Source organism: Dasypus novemcinctus, chromosome 1 (assembly GCF_030445035.2).
Source record: "Dasypus novemcinctus isolate mDasNov1 chromosome 1, mDasNov1.1.hap2, whole genome shotgun sequence".
Classification (NCBI taxonomy): domain Eukaryota; kingdom Metazoa; phylum Chordata; class Mammalia; order Cingulata; family Dasypodidae; genus Dasypus; species Dasypus novemcinctus.
The window spans coordinates 145007145-145026511 of NC_080673.1; the positions used below are offsets into that span (position 1 = coordinate 145007145).

A 19367-nucleotide genomic window follows, 5' to 3' on the forward strand; every position below is an offset into this window, starting at 1 on the left:
TGTTCCTTCTGCATCTTTCTCTCTTTCTTCTCCTGGGAAAAGAAATGCTTGATGGTGTCCCAGAGTTCTCATAGGCTATTTTCAACTTTTATAATTCTTTTTTTCTTTGTCCTTCTCAGCCTGACTCATTGTAATTGTCTAGTATCAGGTTCACTGATTCTTCCTTCTGCCATCTCCTATCTGCTGTTGAAACCCTCCTGGGAATTTTTCATTTTAGTTATTGTGATCTTAAACTCTAGTAGTTTTGTTTGCTTTCTTCTTATAATTTCTATCTCTTTATTGAGAGTCTCATATTGTTCATTCATTGTTTCCCAATATCCTTTAGTTCTTTTTTGTATTTTCCTTCATCTCCTTTGGCATACTGAAAATCATTTTTTTAAAAATTATTTTTCTGGTATAAACAGTCTATTCTTCATAGATGTTTTACAGATTTTTGTGTTCTTCATTTGGATGGGTCATCAGTTCTTGTTTCCTTGCTTGTCTTGTACTCTTTTGCTGTACACTGAACATTTTATTATTTAAAAATATTGATTGAGATTTATTCCCTGAGGTGTTTTTTTCTTGGTTTTCTAACAGCTGTTGATATGACAGGTTTTCTTGAGTGTCAGCCTCCTGTCAGGAAGTTCCACCCAAGATGAATGCAAAGTATGGGTCCTCCCAGTCTTTACTTGGTCTGTGTCTTATGCTGGGGTTGTGCTTGCTAGTGGTCTTAAAAGACCCACTGTTTACAAGTGTTTGAATGTCCCTTCTACTTCCCAGGAGACAGAACTTCTCTTCTCCTGGGTGTTCCACTGCTCAACTTAAGGCAGGTAAAACTTTGCCCAGGCTATCTGCCTCAATTGTTTCTTACACTGATTTCCTTGTCCCAAGCTACTTTTGCCTGGAAGGCAAATGGCAGGGGAGGGGCATGCTGGAAAGGAGTTTTCCAAGTTAGTCTTTTCCAGCCTGAACGAGGCCAGGTATCCACAAAGGGAGTGCCAGTTGGCTCCAAACTTTGCTGGAAAGGGAATGAGGGAAGGGCCAGGAAGGGTACCTGGAGCTTTTTTCATGGCTCACAAAAGATGCCTTTCCTTGACCTGCCCAGCAAATTCAGCCTTTCACCTTCCTCCACATCTTTGAGGAAGCATAGTGTCTTCAAGTCTCATCTGCTGCCTCTGTCTGAGGAGGGTCAAAACAATGGTAGCTCTCAGAGCTATATTCACTGTGATCCCAAGTAGATAATCAAAAGCTGTGGTCATCTATCAACATGTGCCCATACTGGATCTTGGGGAAATGGATGTTTTATCTTTTTCTGGCATCAGCAAGTTATGCCAGGGGCCAGACTCCATAGCTGCCTGCTATGGGACTATTGGCCAGGCAATGGTAACTGCTATATGGAGAGAGCAATGTACTGGTATTTTCAGTGATTTACTAGCTTCTTCCTCTTGCTCTTACCTGGATGCTGTGCAGTTTTGAAATAGTTGATTCAGACAGTTTCTGCCTGTTTAATAGTGTTCTGATAGAGGGACTGATTCCTGGAGCTTCTTACTCAGCTATCTTCCCACAGTTTTCCTTACCCTAGTAGCTTTAATTTATATGTCATTAATCACAGTCAACCAAGGCTTATATTTGTTCATTTGCATTTTTCCTTTAAAAGCATGAATACAAAATATGTTTAGAAGTCTGAATATTAATGAAGTGGCAGGTGATTTATTGTGAAGTTTCTTTTGCCTCAGTGACTAAACTCCTGGGGAAGATAATACAGGTTCTGAGAAGACATGAGTTAAAAATGGGTCTGAGTCACATTATTGCTCTGCTACATAACTGGTCATTTACCAGGGCTGTCTGAACTGAACTAGTCTTCTTTAAGATTTTTGCAGGGTAGGACAGAGCTTGGAAAAATAGAGAAGGCAGTGTTTGCTTGTACCATTATCTAAGGTAGGGAAGAAAAAGAAGTAATATATTACTTTTATTTCTTTGATGCTAAACATGGTTATAAATCAAAATTGGAAAGCACAACTAGCCAGGTATAATTTGCATTTAATTTCTAATTTAGGATAGACAAGTCAGTTTTATTAGTTTATTTCTTTTTATTAGTCTCAAGGGTAGCACCATCTTAGGTAAATTGTTATTTCTTTTACTTGGCCTTCAGTTAACCACCTCATTCATCCCACCTATTTCTGAAAAAAAAAAAAAGAGGAAACCTTGGGTAGTGCATGATGAATTTTAATATCGTATTACTTGAAAACATTGATAATGACCAATGTTCATTTATTAGAAAATATAACTGAATTTCTAAATAGAACAATAATGGTAATAATAATAACAGCAACAATAGTAGTACTTATTTTCTGGGCAGTGCTGCAAGTGATTAGCATATATTAATTCATTTTTTCCTTACAAGGATCATATAAAGGTACTACTTATACCTCTATTGTTAGACATTAAGAGGTTAAGCAATTTGCCAAAAATCAATGGATTAAAACTCAGGCAATCTGTTTCTAGTGTCCATTATCAAAATCACTTCTCAGAACTGCAAAGTGTTAGGCAACTACTTGAAAATGTCTATCTGATGAGAACACCTTTCTCCTTTCTATCACAATGCTCCAAACTGGTGTTGCTTTTCACTCTGGGTAACTGTGCTTCTAGTTGAGAATCAAAATTTACTCTTAGTGATTACAACTGAAAATGGGAGGATTGCATCCAGCATCCAGGTGGAATCTGAGCCTCCTCTTGACATAAAGGTGCAATGGACACAACCAATCCAGTGTCCACATAGAAGAGGTGGCATTGGATTGGGAAAAGTGGACATAATGGACAAAGGGTATGGGGAAAGGCAGGAAGAGATGAGAGGTGGAGGCGTCTTCGGGACATGGAGCTGCCCTGGATGGTGCTTCAGAGGTAATCACCGGACATTGTAAATCCTCACAGGGCCTACATGATGGAATAGAGGAGAGTATGGGCCATGATGTGAACCAATGTATATGAGGTGCAGAGGTGCCCAAAGATGTACTTACCAAATCCAATGGATGTGTCATGATGATGGGAACGAGTGTTGTTGGGGGGGGGGGGGGAGGGGGGGAGGGGGGGTGGGGGGGTGGGGTTGAATGGGACCTCACATATATATTTTTAATGTAATATTATTACAAAGTCAATAAAAAATTAAAAAATTAAAAAAAAAAATTTACTCTTAAAAATCTACAAAAAGAAATTCATTGCCATAAGCCATCCTCATGAGAAATTTATTGAGAATGCTTACGTAGATTAAATGATTATGAGCCCTGAAAAAAAAGAATCCACTAGCTGACAGGGGTTCTTTACAAGGGATCCGTGAACTTGAATTGAAATTAAAAAAAAAACATTTTTCTTGTTGGGGATGTGTTGGTGTGGGTGTGATATATTTATTAAATAATGCACAGTATACTGTGGACTTGGATTCATAGTTTTCACCTGACTGGTAAAAGGGTCTGTGGAACAAAAAAACGTTCCCCTGCAGTAGCATTATAAATAAGTGCAGCAGATCTACAGATCAGTCTTTTGCCTAATTTGACTTAATATAATCTTACTGGGTTAAACCTCGACATGTAAAAATCTAAACCACATTTAATTGCATGGGAGAATGAAGAGATGGAGACCGGGAGGATAGAGGGAAATCAACACTCACAATGTTAGACAAGCCATTTTTCCAGGAGATGTTACTTTTCCTAATTTTACCCGAGAGGGGTCACATTTTGCAATAACTCCAAAGCGAGGTAGAGAGTGGGACACCTTTTTGTAATTCATGTGAAAAATACCATGGTGGCAACAGTCACCTAGCAAAATGATTTTAAACTGAAATTTCTGACCTAACTCTAATTAATTAAATAGAAAGAAAATGGGAAATGCCATTATATTGTTTATGATGAGATAATGTCCAGTAAAATCTTATTTCAGAAAATTTTCCAGATTTTATATACATTTAGGAAAAGACTGGAAATACTTAACAAATAAATACATTTCCAGAGAAATTTCTCAGCATATACTTTATTTGGGGATTGAACTCATGTTTTAGAGGCATGGTTAATCTAAATTGTTCAGGGTGAGGTATGACCAGTAAAGCTTATGAGTAGGCTCTATCAGCAGGAAAGACTATTCTAGTGGCAAGTCATTTCCACCAATATCAGGAAGTTGAAGACACTAGACACTTGAATTAGATACTCCTAAATGTGGAGGAAGCTCTGGGATTGAGGATTAGCTAAATAGTTCAGATATGTGCCAAATAGTAAATATTAAATGAATCAACGAATAAGCCTTTCCTGAGTTTGTGAAAAAAGAGATTTGGATCAGAGTTAAAACTCCTTGAAATTCTTTGTAACCATGACCTTAGGGCTCTTTTAAAGCTCCTTATACCTAAATATATGGTGGCTCACTGAAATTAATTTGACTGTAATGCTGGGGACTTGGCCTCCAGGAATTCTAGGTTTGCATAAGGGTGTAGGCATTGTACCAAATAGAATATATTTGGTAATGTATAAGGAACATTTTGCAAAACATCCCCATGTAAATATTAATGGAAGATTTTAAAGAGATGAGGTGACCAAACAATAATTCTACAAGGAGAATATGTAAGAATTATTTTACAATTAAAAATTATGAATACATCTTGATACATCACTTAATTTCAGTTTGATAAAATACTTAAGGAAATAAAAAAGGGCACAGCAATATTCTATAATGTGAATGACTTTACTGCTAGGCAAAATGAGAATTTTCCATATTTCTTCCTTCCTCACAATAGGCAAATAAATAATAAATCATTTAAAATAGATGAACTTATTCTTTGTTTGAATAATGATAATTATTCTGTGGCTGCTATGATCATTAGATGTAAGATATTTCTAACAACGGATTCTTAAAAAAGGATAGTTTTCTTTCTAGGAACATACTGTAAGTTCTCTATATACCAGGATCATTTAAAGAATAAAGAAAATTAGTACAGAAGGAAATTAATTTCTAAGCTTTGAAGGCATTTTTGAGGAATTCAAGTCTCTGTGATTTGGAAAGTCATGGCAAAAACTTAGAGGACTCATAATGAAACAAATTTTCACAAACCAAGCACTAAATCTAAATTTAAAAAGAGAAGAATACTTGAGAGAGATTATGCACATGGATATATTCTAGTAAATAAAAGACAACTAATAATAAAACAAACAAAATACAAGAAGGTAACTGTTTTATATCCATAGAAATAATTTCTTCACATTTGGAGGTATATTTCCGCTCAACTGTTCTTATACTAGCAAAAGTGATGTAGTTAAATTAATATCATCACTAGGTTATAGGTACTAAATCATTGCTCCAAATTATATGCAACTCAATCAAGATTATATGAATACATGGATCCCTGTATCAAATTCAATTTGGACAATATTTGCCTTAACTTGTTTTATATAAATAAGCTGCAATTTATGTAAGTAAATAAATGTAGTAAGAGAATCAGCATCTGAATCTTACTCATAAACCAAAATTGTTACATTATTTGTTTCTAATTAGCATTTGATATAACAAAAACTGACAGAAACAGGCTGAAAACAAACTAATCAATCCTAGTTCGGGGTCAGAAAAAAATACCAATGTTGATCATAAAAATAACTATTGAAAATACCAAACAAGAATATATCTCTTAGGAGATAGTGACTGGAAGAAGCTCAAATAAAATCTGTCTTCTAAGATAAAGCTATATTCTAAATATTTTCCAAAACTTAATGCAGTGTCCTCTTGCTTTCCACAAACATCACTTCTTGTCTTTCTTACTACAGTAAAATTAATCCTAATCTCTCTCTCACACACATATAAAAAAGTAAGGAAGAAAAATCAACCATAAATAAAACAATAGATTGCTGGACACTTAGGATTTCAGAAATCAGAAATCCAAACAATGCCTTAGGAGTATTTTACCCAGAAGCACACATACAATCATGATATACATAAAGTATTTCTTTCTCCTACATCTTTAAATATCCAATATTTTATGAATAAGTATTTCAGATATTAAAATTAAGCATGATTTTTCCCAAGTACACAGTTTTCCTTAAGTATGTATTAGAGAGTATACTTTTACTTTTACAAGATTATGAAATTGTTTTATACCTGGGACAATGTGGAACTCTATGATGCTTAGCAGACTATAGAGCCACATAATTGCCCATTTTCACTGCTTCCAATGAGGCCTGACAGCTCACCAGTTTATAGCAGTGGCAGATGATTAAAAAAAGAAGTTTCTCGTTTTCTACCTTCCTTTTAGAAAAGAATTTCTGAAAATTCAGGATTAAAAAAAAGGCTTATGAATAATGGAACATGCTGCTACACTCAACCAGGTTTTATATGCTTGCAATATCCTTCCTATCACATGGAACAAGTCCAGAAGTTGCAAATAAAGCAATAAATTTAAGAACTTCTTAAAGTAATCACAAAAGTAATAAATATGAAAAATCATTTCTAATTACCTCTGTTGAGTGACGCTGAACTGTTTATATCTCCAGTAATAAAGGAAGACTCTGACTGCTTTCGGACTGTGTCATTCCACATTCTACGAATTCGGCTCTGGGTGGGAGAAAGGAAAGAGAGGAAATGACCTCTTCATGCATTGAGTTTTCAAGCAGAACAGTCTTTTTCTTTCTGTCATAATAACATTCTACTTTTTCCCCTGTTATCTTGCAAAAAACAACTACATGATTGCATTAGTGTACCATAAGAACATCAGAAACTAAATTAATGATAATAATTGGTTCTCATTAAGTCTATTCTTAAATGCCTATACAAAAGATAATTATAACTATGAAAAAGGGATAAATTTAAAGCACCAAAGCAATTTAAACATGCTGAAGAGATATAGGAAGTATAGTCTAGAAAATGACAATTTTTAATTTTAGTTTCCAAGGTAAAATAAATCATGTGCTTTGTAACTTTTATGGGACTGAGAATACTTAAACATGTATTAAATCGTTCAGTTTTATTAACAAAGATTTAGTCTAAGAATTCAGAATCCCATTAGAATGAGATAGTTTGGTTAAAAAAAATAACACAGATCATTATTAAAATGCTATTGAACTTGTATTTTCCATAAATTTTTAAAGAACACTAGTGTACTTTTAGAAGATTCCATACTCTCCTGCCTTTACTTTCTTTTAGGTGATGGATGGAGTTAACTCAACACCAATTCATTGTTGTGCAACTAGAAGTTGAACAGGGAACTGAAAATTTTTCATCATTATTTACTCAATTTCACATTTCTAAAAATCAATTAATTCAAGAAAGCAGTGTAAAAAATCATTCCATTGTTTGGGAATTGCTTTTTTTAAAAAATCCTGTTTTCCCATGTTATTGAGCTGGGAATGAAAATAAAACAAATAAACAATTTTGTGAGAAGGAAACAAAATATTTTCAGAGGCTTTTCTACTGGTAAATAGTTACAAGAACTATTACTCCAACTAATGCTCACAAATGGATTATATTCCAAAAATGTTTACTCTTTGAATAATATTAGTACTTAATCTTAGAATACCTGACAATCCATATTATGAATCTTGGAACATGTCTATCCTTTGGAAGTATTGTTACATACCACATTTTCTCTAAGTCAGCACACACACAGCAAGAACAAACAAAAGCACAGTAAAAAAACTCGTGCAGGATTAGTGAGCCTGATCCCTTGAGAAATGTTGCTACTGAAAAATACTTCAAAGCTCCAAGCTGGAATGCTGAAAACAAGTCCGACACATTTGTTCACTTGTTAATTAATTATTAATTTAAAAACATTAATATCCTCTACTGCAGGTCAAATACTAACCAAGGAGATGCAAAGGGGAAAGACAAACACAAAACATCTTTGCCTTCATGGAACAGTTACTAGTAAGGGACAGATGAATCAAATTATCACAAAAATAAATGTAAATCTACAATCATGTATACCTGAATCTTCATAGAAAGATTCATTATTATAGCCAAAAACTGTGAAAAACACAAATGTGCATCTATGGAAGACTGGATAAATAAATTATGGAATACTGTTCAACAATGAAAACAAAAATGCCACATAGCCTCCTGCAGCAACATAGATGATGGTGGAAAGAAACCAAATATAAAAGAACATATAATGGGAATCAGATGTGGCTCAAGTGGTTGAGTGCCTGCTTCCCACATGGGAGGTCCAGGGTTCAGTCTCTGTTGCCTCCTAAAATCAAGAACAAACAACAAACAAACAAACAAAAACCAACTCGGGGGAGCCTATGTGGCTCAGTGATTGAGCTCCAGCTTCCTGCATACAAGGTCCCAGGTTCAATCTGCCCACCCCAGTACCTCAAAAAAAGAAAAAAAGGATCATGTACTGGATGATTAAATATGAGTATGTTTCGCACATATACAAAACTAAGTGTACTTTTGCAAGTTATGATAGTGGTTCTGTTTGGGAAATAGGTGATTAGTTATTAAGAGGGATTCAGAGGGTTTTTAGGGTACTCCCAAACAATATTCTAATACTTGACATGGTGGGTGCTAATAATTCATTGAGCCATACATTGATGTGTTGAGTACTTTTGTGGGTAGGTGTTATATTATGCAATTTAAAAAAGATTTAAAAATCTTCAACTACACAGGGCTGTGAAATAAAACTTCTGGGACCTATGAAAGAATATGAGATGCGGATATGTCCTTGTCTAGGTAGTCTGAGAAGACTGCACTGAAGCAGTGAGAACTTAACTGTAAGCTCACGGAGTTATTATTTTTGGTGATATTTATAGAGCTGTCCCCCCATTAGCTCTATGGCTATATTTTCTATCTCCCTTCACTCTGTTCAATTTCCTTTGCTATTCTTTAACAAGACAGACAAGCTTCAGCTTGGCACTGCCTATTTCTTCTGCCTGGAATGCTCTTTTCCCAGATAAAGGTAAGGCTAACTCCCTCATCTTTTTAAAGACTGCTAAAATATTACTTACTTCAACAGGTCTAACATAGCCTATCTAGAATTGCTTTCCATCCATTTAACCTAACCACAATTTTAGTCCACTTGAACCTGTCTGCACTGGACTCTAACCTCTACAAAAATAGGATTTTTGTCTGGTTTGTTCATTGATTTATCTCATGTATTTGAAATTTTGCCTGGGATATAGTGCCTGTATGTGTGTGTGTGTATGTACATATAAATGAATTACACATGAATTCTGAATCACAATTAATTGGTATTAACCAATGAATGCTTTCTGTGTTCTAGATTCTATAATATACAATTTTTATGTAGTCATTCATTGAAACCTCACAAAAACCCATGAAGTAGGTATTCTTTTATTCATTAGAAAATGTAAGCAGGACATAACGAATATTTTTTTAATAAAGTTTTTAAAAAGATTTATTATTTATTTATTTCTCCACTGCCCCCTCATTTTTTTGTGCTCAGTGTCTGCTCTCTAAGTCTGTTCATTGTGTGCTCATCTCTTCTTTTTTTTTAGAAACCACCAGGAACCAAACCCTGGACCGCCCACATGGGAGGGAGGTGCCCAATCACTTGAGCCACCAGCACTCCCTGTTTGTTGTGGCTCTCATTGTGTCTCTTTGTTGTATCATCTTGTTGCATCAGCTCTTTGTGCCAGACTGTCACATCAGCTCGCTGTTGTCTCTGTCTTCTTTAGGAGGCACTAGGGGAAGTTGATGTGGCTCAGGCGACTGAGCTCCCACCTACCACATGGGAGGTCCAGGTTCAGTTTCCAGTGCCTCCTAAAGAAGATGTGCAAGACAGCAAGCTGACCCAGCTGGTGTGACAGGCTGGTGCACAGAGCTGATGCAATAAGATGATGCAACCAAGAGACACAGTGGGGAAACACAATGAAAGATGCAACAAAGCAGGGAGTGGAGGTGGCTTAGGCTATTAGGCACCTCTCTCCCGCATGGGAGGTCCCAGGTTCAGTTTTAGTGCCTGCTAAAAAAAGACCAGCACACAACAGACACAGCAAATGCAAACAATGAGGGGGTGGGGAGAAATAAAATAAACAAATCTTTAAAAAAATGGAGGCACCAGAAACTGAACCCGGGACCTCCAATGTACCAGGTGGGTGCCCAATTTCTCAACTCACTTCTGCTTCCCATAACAAGCATTTGAATCCAGTATCTGGTCCCTCATCTTAGGAGTTAACAACTTACTATTCTATATCACATAATAGTTGAGTAGGAAGAATGAAAATGGGAAAATTGCTGAAGGCAGGGGGAAAAGTATATAGTTTTGACACAGAACCAACAAGTAAATGTTTATAGAATGAACCAGAATGAACTGTAGAAAAATAATATGGGGTGAAAAAAAAAAAAAGCAAGTCATAGAAGAAGACATTTTAAAAATACCATTTTAAAGAAATATTTTAAAAAGGAATACTAAATAACATTTTTTGGAGGAAAACTATTAGATTAAATCAAGGGAATGACAGAACAAAACTCAGCAGATTTTCTCTGGTAGGGAGGCATAGGAATTGATTAGGGAGAGATTTCAGGAAGAGTAAAAGCTATCAAAAATGTTCTGTTTCGTAAGGTGGGTATTGGGCTCAGAGTTGCTCATTTTATTATGCTACAATTTTCATATATGTTATATACATTCCTTTTATGCCTCACATATTACATAGTAAAAAGTAAACATATAAAAAGTTAATAAAATAAATGAAAGATTAGTGAAAAAAAAACAATTAAAGGAAGGTCAAAGCAGAGAGGACAATTCTTCAGTCCAGAGTTTTATAAAAAAAAAAAATTCTTACACACATCTCTGAATGTGAGTGTGTGAGTGGGCATATTACCAACTTGTCAAAAGGATTAGCACTAGGCAGTAAGTGTGTCGCAGGGGATGGGGAAGAATTTCATGATTCTGACCTGACAGTCATGTCCATCCATAATCTACATGGCAACCAGATGGTCTTTATTAAATTATGGATGATATACTGTAACTTCCTTTTCTACAACACACCCTGCACACCCTTACAAATGCCTATGGGTTGTGTTCTTGCCTCCTCCTCTGACTTCTTCATCCATATACATTCTTACCCTTTAATAGTTAATATTATGTGTCATCTTGGTTAGGTTATGATGCCCAGGTGTTGGTACACAGGCTAACCTGGAAGTTGCTGAGGAGGTATTTTGTAAACGGGTTTTGCACTTAAACTCAGTTGAATTTAAGTAGAGGAGATTACCCTCTATAATATGGGTAGGTCTTATACAGTCAGTGGGAGGCTTTAAAATAAAAGGTCCCAGAAATAAGAAAGTCTGCCTCTAGACTAAAACCTTCTACTTCTCTCTGAGTTTCCAGACTAATAGCCTCCCCTACAGTGTTTGGACTTAAGATTTCAACATCACTCCTATTGGAGTTTCCTTGCCCTATGGAATCTGGATTTGTCAGAAGCCACAAATGTTTGAGTCAATTCCTTAAATTAAATTTCTTCCTACACGCACATGCATATACATACACAAGCACACATAAACACACACACATCCCAACAGATAACCTCTTGGTTCTGTTTCACTGGACAATCTAATACATACTACCTAAAACACATCCACTCTGGCCAGTGACATTCTTTTTACTTCTGAATATGTGAGCTCTCCCCTACTTGAAGGCTTTGCATTAGCTGTTCTCTCAACCTGGAATTCTCTTCCCTTGTACTTCATTCCTGTCCTTCAGATCATATATATTACCTCTGAAGAGACAGTCTTTTTCCAGCACTCAATCAAAGTAGCCACTTGGTCACTTGGACAATTACAGCACACTGCTTTATTTTGGTTCTCTGCTACCAGCTTTCACAATGTGATCTTTTCTGTTTGTGTGTGTGTGTGTGTATAAACGTTTTGTCTCCCATTACTAGAATGAAAGCTCCAGATCACAGGGGAAGTTATCTGTCTTTTTAACCATTGTATCCCCAGAGCTCAGAACAGAGCTTGGCATTACATAGGAGACACTCAATATTTCTAAGTAAAAAAGTAAAAAATAAACAGATTGCTATTTTAGAAGTTCTCTGACATGAAAAATGCATCCATAACCCAAAAATTTTACCTTAAAATCTTTGAATATTTTAGGCTTTGTCTGTGGAAGGGAGCAATAATAATTTTAACAAAGGGGAGTGTTAATAGAAAATAAATTTATTATTTTTATTTAGATTTTAAAAACTATCACTTTATGTAGGGTCTGTCATATATTGGCCTGTTAGAGTTATTCAGAATTAGCATTATGTTATGCATAAGAAATCAATGTGAAGTTTTTCTTAAGACAAACATTTCAACTATAAAAGTAAAGAAAAATATAATACAGCTTTAAAATATATATCTGAAATTACTTTCTGTAATAATTAAACTAATTTTATAATGAGTAGAAGCCACTATTTATTGAGCATTTATGAATTGTTCTAAATGTTTTGTATTTTCCCAACAATCTAAGAAATTGGTATTATTACCACCATTTTACAGATGAAAGAAACTGGGCTCAATGAGATTAAGTCACTTCTACGTCACAGCTGGTAAGCAGCAAGTCCCAGGAATCAAAACAAGGTCTGCCCTCCCATCAACTTTATCTATTAAGCGGTATTATATTATCTGTTAGCTAAGAAGTATTGCTAAACACTACATAACTCTGTAGTAGCTTAGTAAATGAAATTCCCAAATATTATTATTTTATCAATGATGTCAATAAAACGAGTATAGAATAATGGCTAATGAGGCAGGGAATAAGAAAATGATTCAGTATCTAATCAGACTGGATGACATAGATAGTCTCATCAATTTCAAATGGAGAAAGTTGTGGAATAGGTTACTACAAAAAAGTGGGGGACAAGTGATCATGAAGTAGAAAATAAAGGCATGTTTTAATAGAGGATCAGGGTGGATATATCATTCAGATTTGCTCTCTCTCTTATGTGGGATTTCAGCTTTCTGATTGGCAAATCTAGTAGTACTAAACCTAGAAACTTCAGCCCACCTGAGGTGGTACATTGCTTCCCACTAATGTGGAACTTTGTGATCTCAATAAGGTATACAAATAATAAAATAAGTCGAACTCATAATAATAATGTGTGTTATATGTAGGAATAAGGTTCAAGGTCATTGTGATAATTTGTGGATGTTATTTAAGCTTTAAGATAATTTTTATTGAGAATTATATGTTAGTTTAAAAAAATTAGTAGGAAATACTATGTATGTGGTTTTATTTCTAATATGAAAGAGACCTTCAGTGAAATTTGAGAGAAGTATTTGTTTATGAGAACATTATTCACTCTTTAATTTAGGAGAGTTATTTAAATGCTAGTTAAGTTTGTACATCTGTCCAATCAGTCAGATGATGTTTTTGAAAGAATCATATATATTAAATTTGTAAATGACATTCAAAAGTTACAAGGGTTTAATTTTCTAAGCACATGAAAATATAAAGTTTATAAGCAATCTGAAGATGAATCAAAGAACAAATGAAGTGATCATTCTTGTTTTATATAAAATTACCAAATATTTTTAAAAAATGAGATGTGTAGATTGGCTTAAAGACTTAAGAAAGACTAAGTTCTTGGATAATAACTTCAGTTAACTGAATATAAGTTTATTTATTATTTTATTATTTTATTTATTTTTTAGATGTATGTTTTATTTAATTCTCTCCTTCCCCCCCCCCCCCCCCCCCCCCCCCGCTGACTGCTCTCTGTGTCCATTTGCTATATGTTCTTTTGTCCTATTGCATTATCCGATGGCACTGGGAAACTGCGTCTCTTTTTTGTTGTGTCATCTTGCTGCAACACCTCTCCTTGTATGTGGTGCCACTTCTGGGTGGGCTGTACTTTTCTCACGCAGGGCGGCTCTTCTAGTGGGGCGCACTCCTTGCACATAGGGCATCCCTACATGGGGATGCTCTTGCGTGGCATGGCACTTCCTGAGTGCAGCAGCACTGTGTGTGGGCCAGTTTACCACACAGGTCAGGGGGCCCTGGGGGTCAAACCCTGGACCCTCCCTATGGTAGATGGACCCTTTATCAGTTGAGCCACATCCACTTCCCTGAACATAAGTTTAAATTCAAGCCTTCCTCAGAGAAACTCAATTGACAACTCTGAAAACATAATTGTTTTTCTGACTGAATTATGCAATCTTAAAAATATTAAACCCTGTGAGGCTAAATCCAAAGTCACTCATGACCAACATAATCCTATGCCTTTTATTTGATTTGCTCATTTTAGCATTCTAGAGTTGTTGAAATTTCTACATTATAGTTTTTGGAATAGCACTGTGGCCTAGACAGACAGTTTTTCTCAAAGTTTACGATTTCCTGATGAAGGATGACGCAAATACATGTGGCATTGGACTGCTATGGAGGAGCACTTAAGACCAGCCAAGTTGTTTTTCAACTTATCAGAGCACAATATATTATAATATTACAAATGTTTATACTAAACATACCATTTTACGTGCAAAACTTTTTATGATATGATAGAGAATTATTGGCTAAAAGAAGTAATTAACTCAAGAAAAGCATATATATGAAATATTACTTTCATAGAATTTTTGGAGAAGTAGCAAATTCCTTTATTCTTCCATACTTAATGAGCTAGAAACAATCTAGAATCATTATTTTTCAAATGTAGCCCCTAAAGAAAATACAAACCCAGGTAATAGTACGAGAATTCTAAAATATCAGGTTGATAAAAAATACATTCTTTTTGTTTGCCTGTCTTTAAAGTTACATCCATGACGCATTATATAATTTCATAATTTTATTGCAATTGTGTTTTTTTCAAGATCACTATAATAGTCCCATTTGAGATACATTAAAACAACAACAAAAAACGAAGTTTTAAGTACTTGGGATAGAAAATAGCACTGGTTAAGAATTGACAGCAACTCATAACAGAAAATATGTAACAGATGTTTCATTTCAGTTAACAAATATTTACCTGTGAGCCTGTGGAGTAGCGTCCAGGAGTTCGAGAACCAGATGTTTTCCCTGAGCCAATAGAACTCTCTGTACTTTTGCCACTACAGCAATGTGTTCGCAGGCATTTCCCATATTCTTTTCGTACCTAGCCAGTTAAACATTAACTTCTGTTAGCAGGTAATTCATTTCAGCTGGGAACTAGGATATAAACTATCTATGACTTTCAATTTCAGATCTTTATTTCCTTGCTCTACAGATATAAGAAGGTGTGTTTAGCATATATTTTGCTATATAAAATGATTATCTTCATACCAGCAAGTTTTAAATTTTGCATGACTAGAGGCTTTTAAAGCATACACATACACTCACATACAGACACCTCCAATTACATTACAACTTCTTAGTATGAAGAACAGAAATTTAAGACTTTTCTAAAAACTGTCTTTAGTGTCAAAAATTTTATATAAATTAGCCTATTAGTAGAAGGAGATTCTAAATATCATTAGTTAGGCATAAATCTAGTGAGGAAATTAAAAAGAGATAGAGATAAAGAAGGATAGGAAGCAAGGAGGAATGGAGGGAGAGTAAAATAAGAAGGAGGGAGAGAGGAGAAGAAAGAAAATGTAAAAGCAGAAATGTGTTGGGCTAACCTATTATTTTAAATATATACTCTTTTCTTTGAAATTTATTTCTTTCAGAAAGTGGTGAAATTTGCAAGTTTAGAGCATAAATTCAATATATTTTAATGCATTTCCTCAAAATAATTTTATTCAGTAATCTCAGAGAAATATGATTGATTTTTATCTTTGCTGATTAAATTCTTAATTCTAGTTGTGGTATCCCTTACAGGGATAATGAAGATAAACATTTTAATTGATGTTTTAAAGCAGGCAAATATATAAACAATTTATGGTAAAACTTTTATCCTGCTTGAAACTTGTATAATTGCCAATTTAATTAAATAATACATTTAAAGAGTAACTGGTCAAATTCATACCTCCATCACCAATAATGACAATAAAACCATTGTCCAAATATGTGTTCATCAACTATGAACACATTGTGGGATACTCTATCATACTAGCTATACATTAACAAATTTACATCATGAAATAGCACTGTATAAACATTCTTTGTCCTTTATATATTTGATATCACATGGATTGAAATTTCTACAATTTATGGCAATATTTCAACATAATTTTATTTAAAACAATGTTTAAACGAATCCTTTTTTGAAGAATACTATTTAGAATAAAGAGCAAGAAAGAAGTTTGATGACATTAAAATTAGTACTTAAAACTGAAACATTATATCTTAATATTGTAAAGTTCATTCTACTAATGAAATAACAGAATCTGAGATAGAATATATTCAGATTTGGCAGGAGAACTCACATTTGTTGAATGCTCATTATGTGATAAGAACAATAAATAGTGATATGGTAGGTTGAATTCACGTTTTGCAAGTTTTGGAAAAGGGGGTTTCTGAGCAAATCTTCAAAAGATAGGCTGGAAGTAGTCAGTTCAGAGGGTGAAATCAAAAGAAAGGATAAGGGATGAGGGAGGAAAAGGCATTTGAGAAAAAAACAGAAAGATGAGATAGCAGATGTGCTAACTCTTTAAGACTGCTCTAAAATTCTATAATTATACATTCTTTAATATATTTAATGCTCTATTGATGTATTTTATAAGCCTATCATCTTTACCATAATTATCAATAATTAAAAAGAGAGCTAATTATTTTATTTAGTGTTTGCAAGTCAATTTATATTTTATTTATTTAAAAAAAAAACAACAAAGAAATGCCAGTACCCATTTGTGTGTTTGTGTGTGCTGGGAGGGTGGAATGAAGAAATTTCTATTTTTCTATCAGTACCTGCCAGGAATTGTGCTAGGCCCCTCCATCAAAATGATTTGGGAATTATTATTAACTTCATGTTACAGACAAGAACACTGAAAAGGTTAAGCAATGAAAGAAAACTGAAAGACTGAAAAGTTTCAGCGATATACCTTAGGTGAAAATGTCCAAACCTTAACAGGTCTTCTATGGCCGTTAAGCTCTTACTAAGATGACACATTTAGATCATTAATATATTAAAATTCTGATAGCTGTTCCATGGCTATAACGCTCTTACTAAGATACCACATTTCTATCATTAATATATGACCTACATGAGGATTATGTATTATTGATATTTTTATTAATGCAATCTATTAGATTATCTTCATTGTTTCTGAAAAGAATAAAGTCAAAAGCTTTAGTTAGAAATTGATTGAGAAGGCTTAAAACACTCTCTTCTAAAAGGTAAGTACTATCAATTTCAACTTAGTTGTTGGTACTGAATTTGAGACTTATTTCCATGAACTTAAACTGTGACCATAACCTTTCCCCTGCCTCCCACCTTGTTTCCACTAATGTCCTTGGCAAGTGATTTTTATCTTTCCAAAAGAAAATATTTTTAATGAAGTGATTTAAACCTAAATAAATATTTAAAAGGGGCAAAGGGAAAGGAAAAGCAGCAATATTGTATAAGATACAGGAATTCATTATAGACTATTTGCATTTCCAAGCCTAAATGTTCTGAACTGATAATATAAACTACTAGCAAATCAAGATATCTGGTGATGCCAAGTCCTGCATTAGCTACACTACTTACTGAATCATAATACTGACATTATTTTACCGTGATTTGATTTGAATGCTAAGAATGTGTTTTAAAAAGAAGAAAGCAAAATTACATGGACCATTTCATGAAATACTTTTGCTTTAGGTTACAATAAAAGTTATTTGAGTGTTCGGTCATTTGCATATTCAAATTCACTATTTCACAGGATACTACATTCTAATTAGATAATGATATCTTATGATTTCGATATCAGGTTTTTCTAGAATATAAAGACAGGAGAGAGAACATACCTTACCAATGTAATACTTCTTCCTTAATCTCAGATCAGAAATAAAACCCTCTATGAGCATATCAAATAATTGGATACACGATAAAAGCAAAAACGACCACTTTGATGTTACCAGTGGAAAAAACTGGCAATCTAATCATACATGGCACACACTCAGAAAAGTACCAACTACACATAGAATTTGATCTGTGTGATAAATTGAATCAATCTGTAAATAATCTTGCAAAGGCCAAAAATCTCAAAAATGGAACATTTCATATTTTGCTAATCAAATAATATGAACAACTACATTAGCATGAGCATATTACTGAACTTCAACCAGAAAGCCTAAAAAACCTTTTAAAACTACTTCCAAAATTTCAAAAGAAAGTGCTTTTTTTAGGAAAACAAACAACTCCAATTATCTGTTTTCTGTCTATATTCTCTGATGTTCTTCACATCAAATAAAATTGACACCAAAATTTAAAAATTGAAAACAGAATGGAAGAATAATATGTTTATTATTTGTTGTTAAAAATCATAAAAGTAAGCTTCTAAATCAGGGGTTGGCAAACTTTTTCAAAAAGGGCCTGAAAAATTCTTTAGGCTTTGCAGGGCATGGGATAGACCAATATTATGTAAGTACTCATTTAAAATTTTAAATGCAACCATTTAAAAATATAATACCATTCTTGGCTTGCAGGCTGTTAAAAAAAAAAAAATACAAGGCAGATGGCTGAATTTGGCCCATGAACCACAGTTTGCTAAACTGTTCTGATGAGTTACAAAATTGGGCTTAGTGATACATAAATATATTTTGAATTTTAACTGAATTTAAATATGTTGAAGATTTAAAAACTCTAGACTTGTTATTGAATCTTTACCTGTATATAAAATGCAAATTCCAATTAATCGGTGATGTAAATCATAAGACAAGAAAAATAAAAATAGTATTTGGGAAAACTATAAGGATATTGGCTAATAAAAATGCTCACAACCAAAATAAATAATGTATAAGGTGCAAAAACAGGTTTTCTGCTTTCTCTGCTTAAAAAAAAAATCTAAGTTATGCTAGTTCAAATTTCCAGCTAAAGTATAATGTAAAAATGACAGGTAAATCTGATCTACTATAGTTCAAGATGTTATGATTGAGTATGATGGCCTGAGAGTCCCTTATTTTCACAGACAATTGCCACATTTTCCTTAATCTCCTAATTTTGTTCTCATATTTCTAAATATATTTCTCTTGAAATCATTTATGGTTTTGTTTGATCTTACCCTAGATATCTTTCCCAAGTGCTTATTCTCTGACTTCTCTGAAGTGTTTTACAATGTTAACTACTTTCTCCTTCTTGACATTTTTTATCTTTAATTCAGTATCATTTTGATTCTCATTCTTTTACTCTGATACCACCTGCCTTCCCTGTCTGCAACACTTAATTCCTCCTTTTATTGGGTAAAAATGTTAGACGATATTTCCCAGTCTCCCTTGTAGTACCACTGAGTCCTCTCTGATGGAATGTGAGTACAAGTAATGTGTACAACTTCCAGACCTTTGATACAAGACCTTCTCCTTCTTTATA

At 34.0% G+C, this 19367-nt stretch overlaps 1 protein-coding gene across 50 annotated transcripts in view; it reads right to left on the minus strand.

Moving 5' to 3' along the window:
- Positions 1–19367, minus strand: part of ADGRL3 (adhesion G protein-coupled receptor L3) — an 845015-nt gene that overhangs the window by 32871 nt on the left and 792777 nt on the right. For all 50 annotated transcript variants that reach the window (XM_058297941.1, XM_071216369.1, XM_058297901.1 and 47 more), the window contains 2 exons: positions 14907–15032; positions 6465–6561 (listed from right to left, as the gene is read on the minus strand). In XM_058297941.1, the coding sequence (XP_058153924.1) occupies positions 6465–6561; positions 14907–15032 (223 nt within the window). The remainder of the gene's footprint in view (positions 1–6464; positions 6562–14906; positions 15033–19367) is intronic.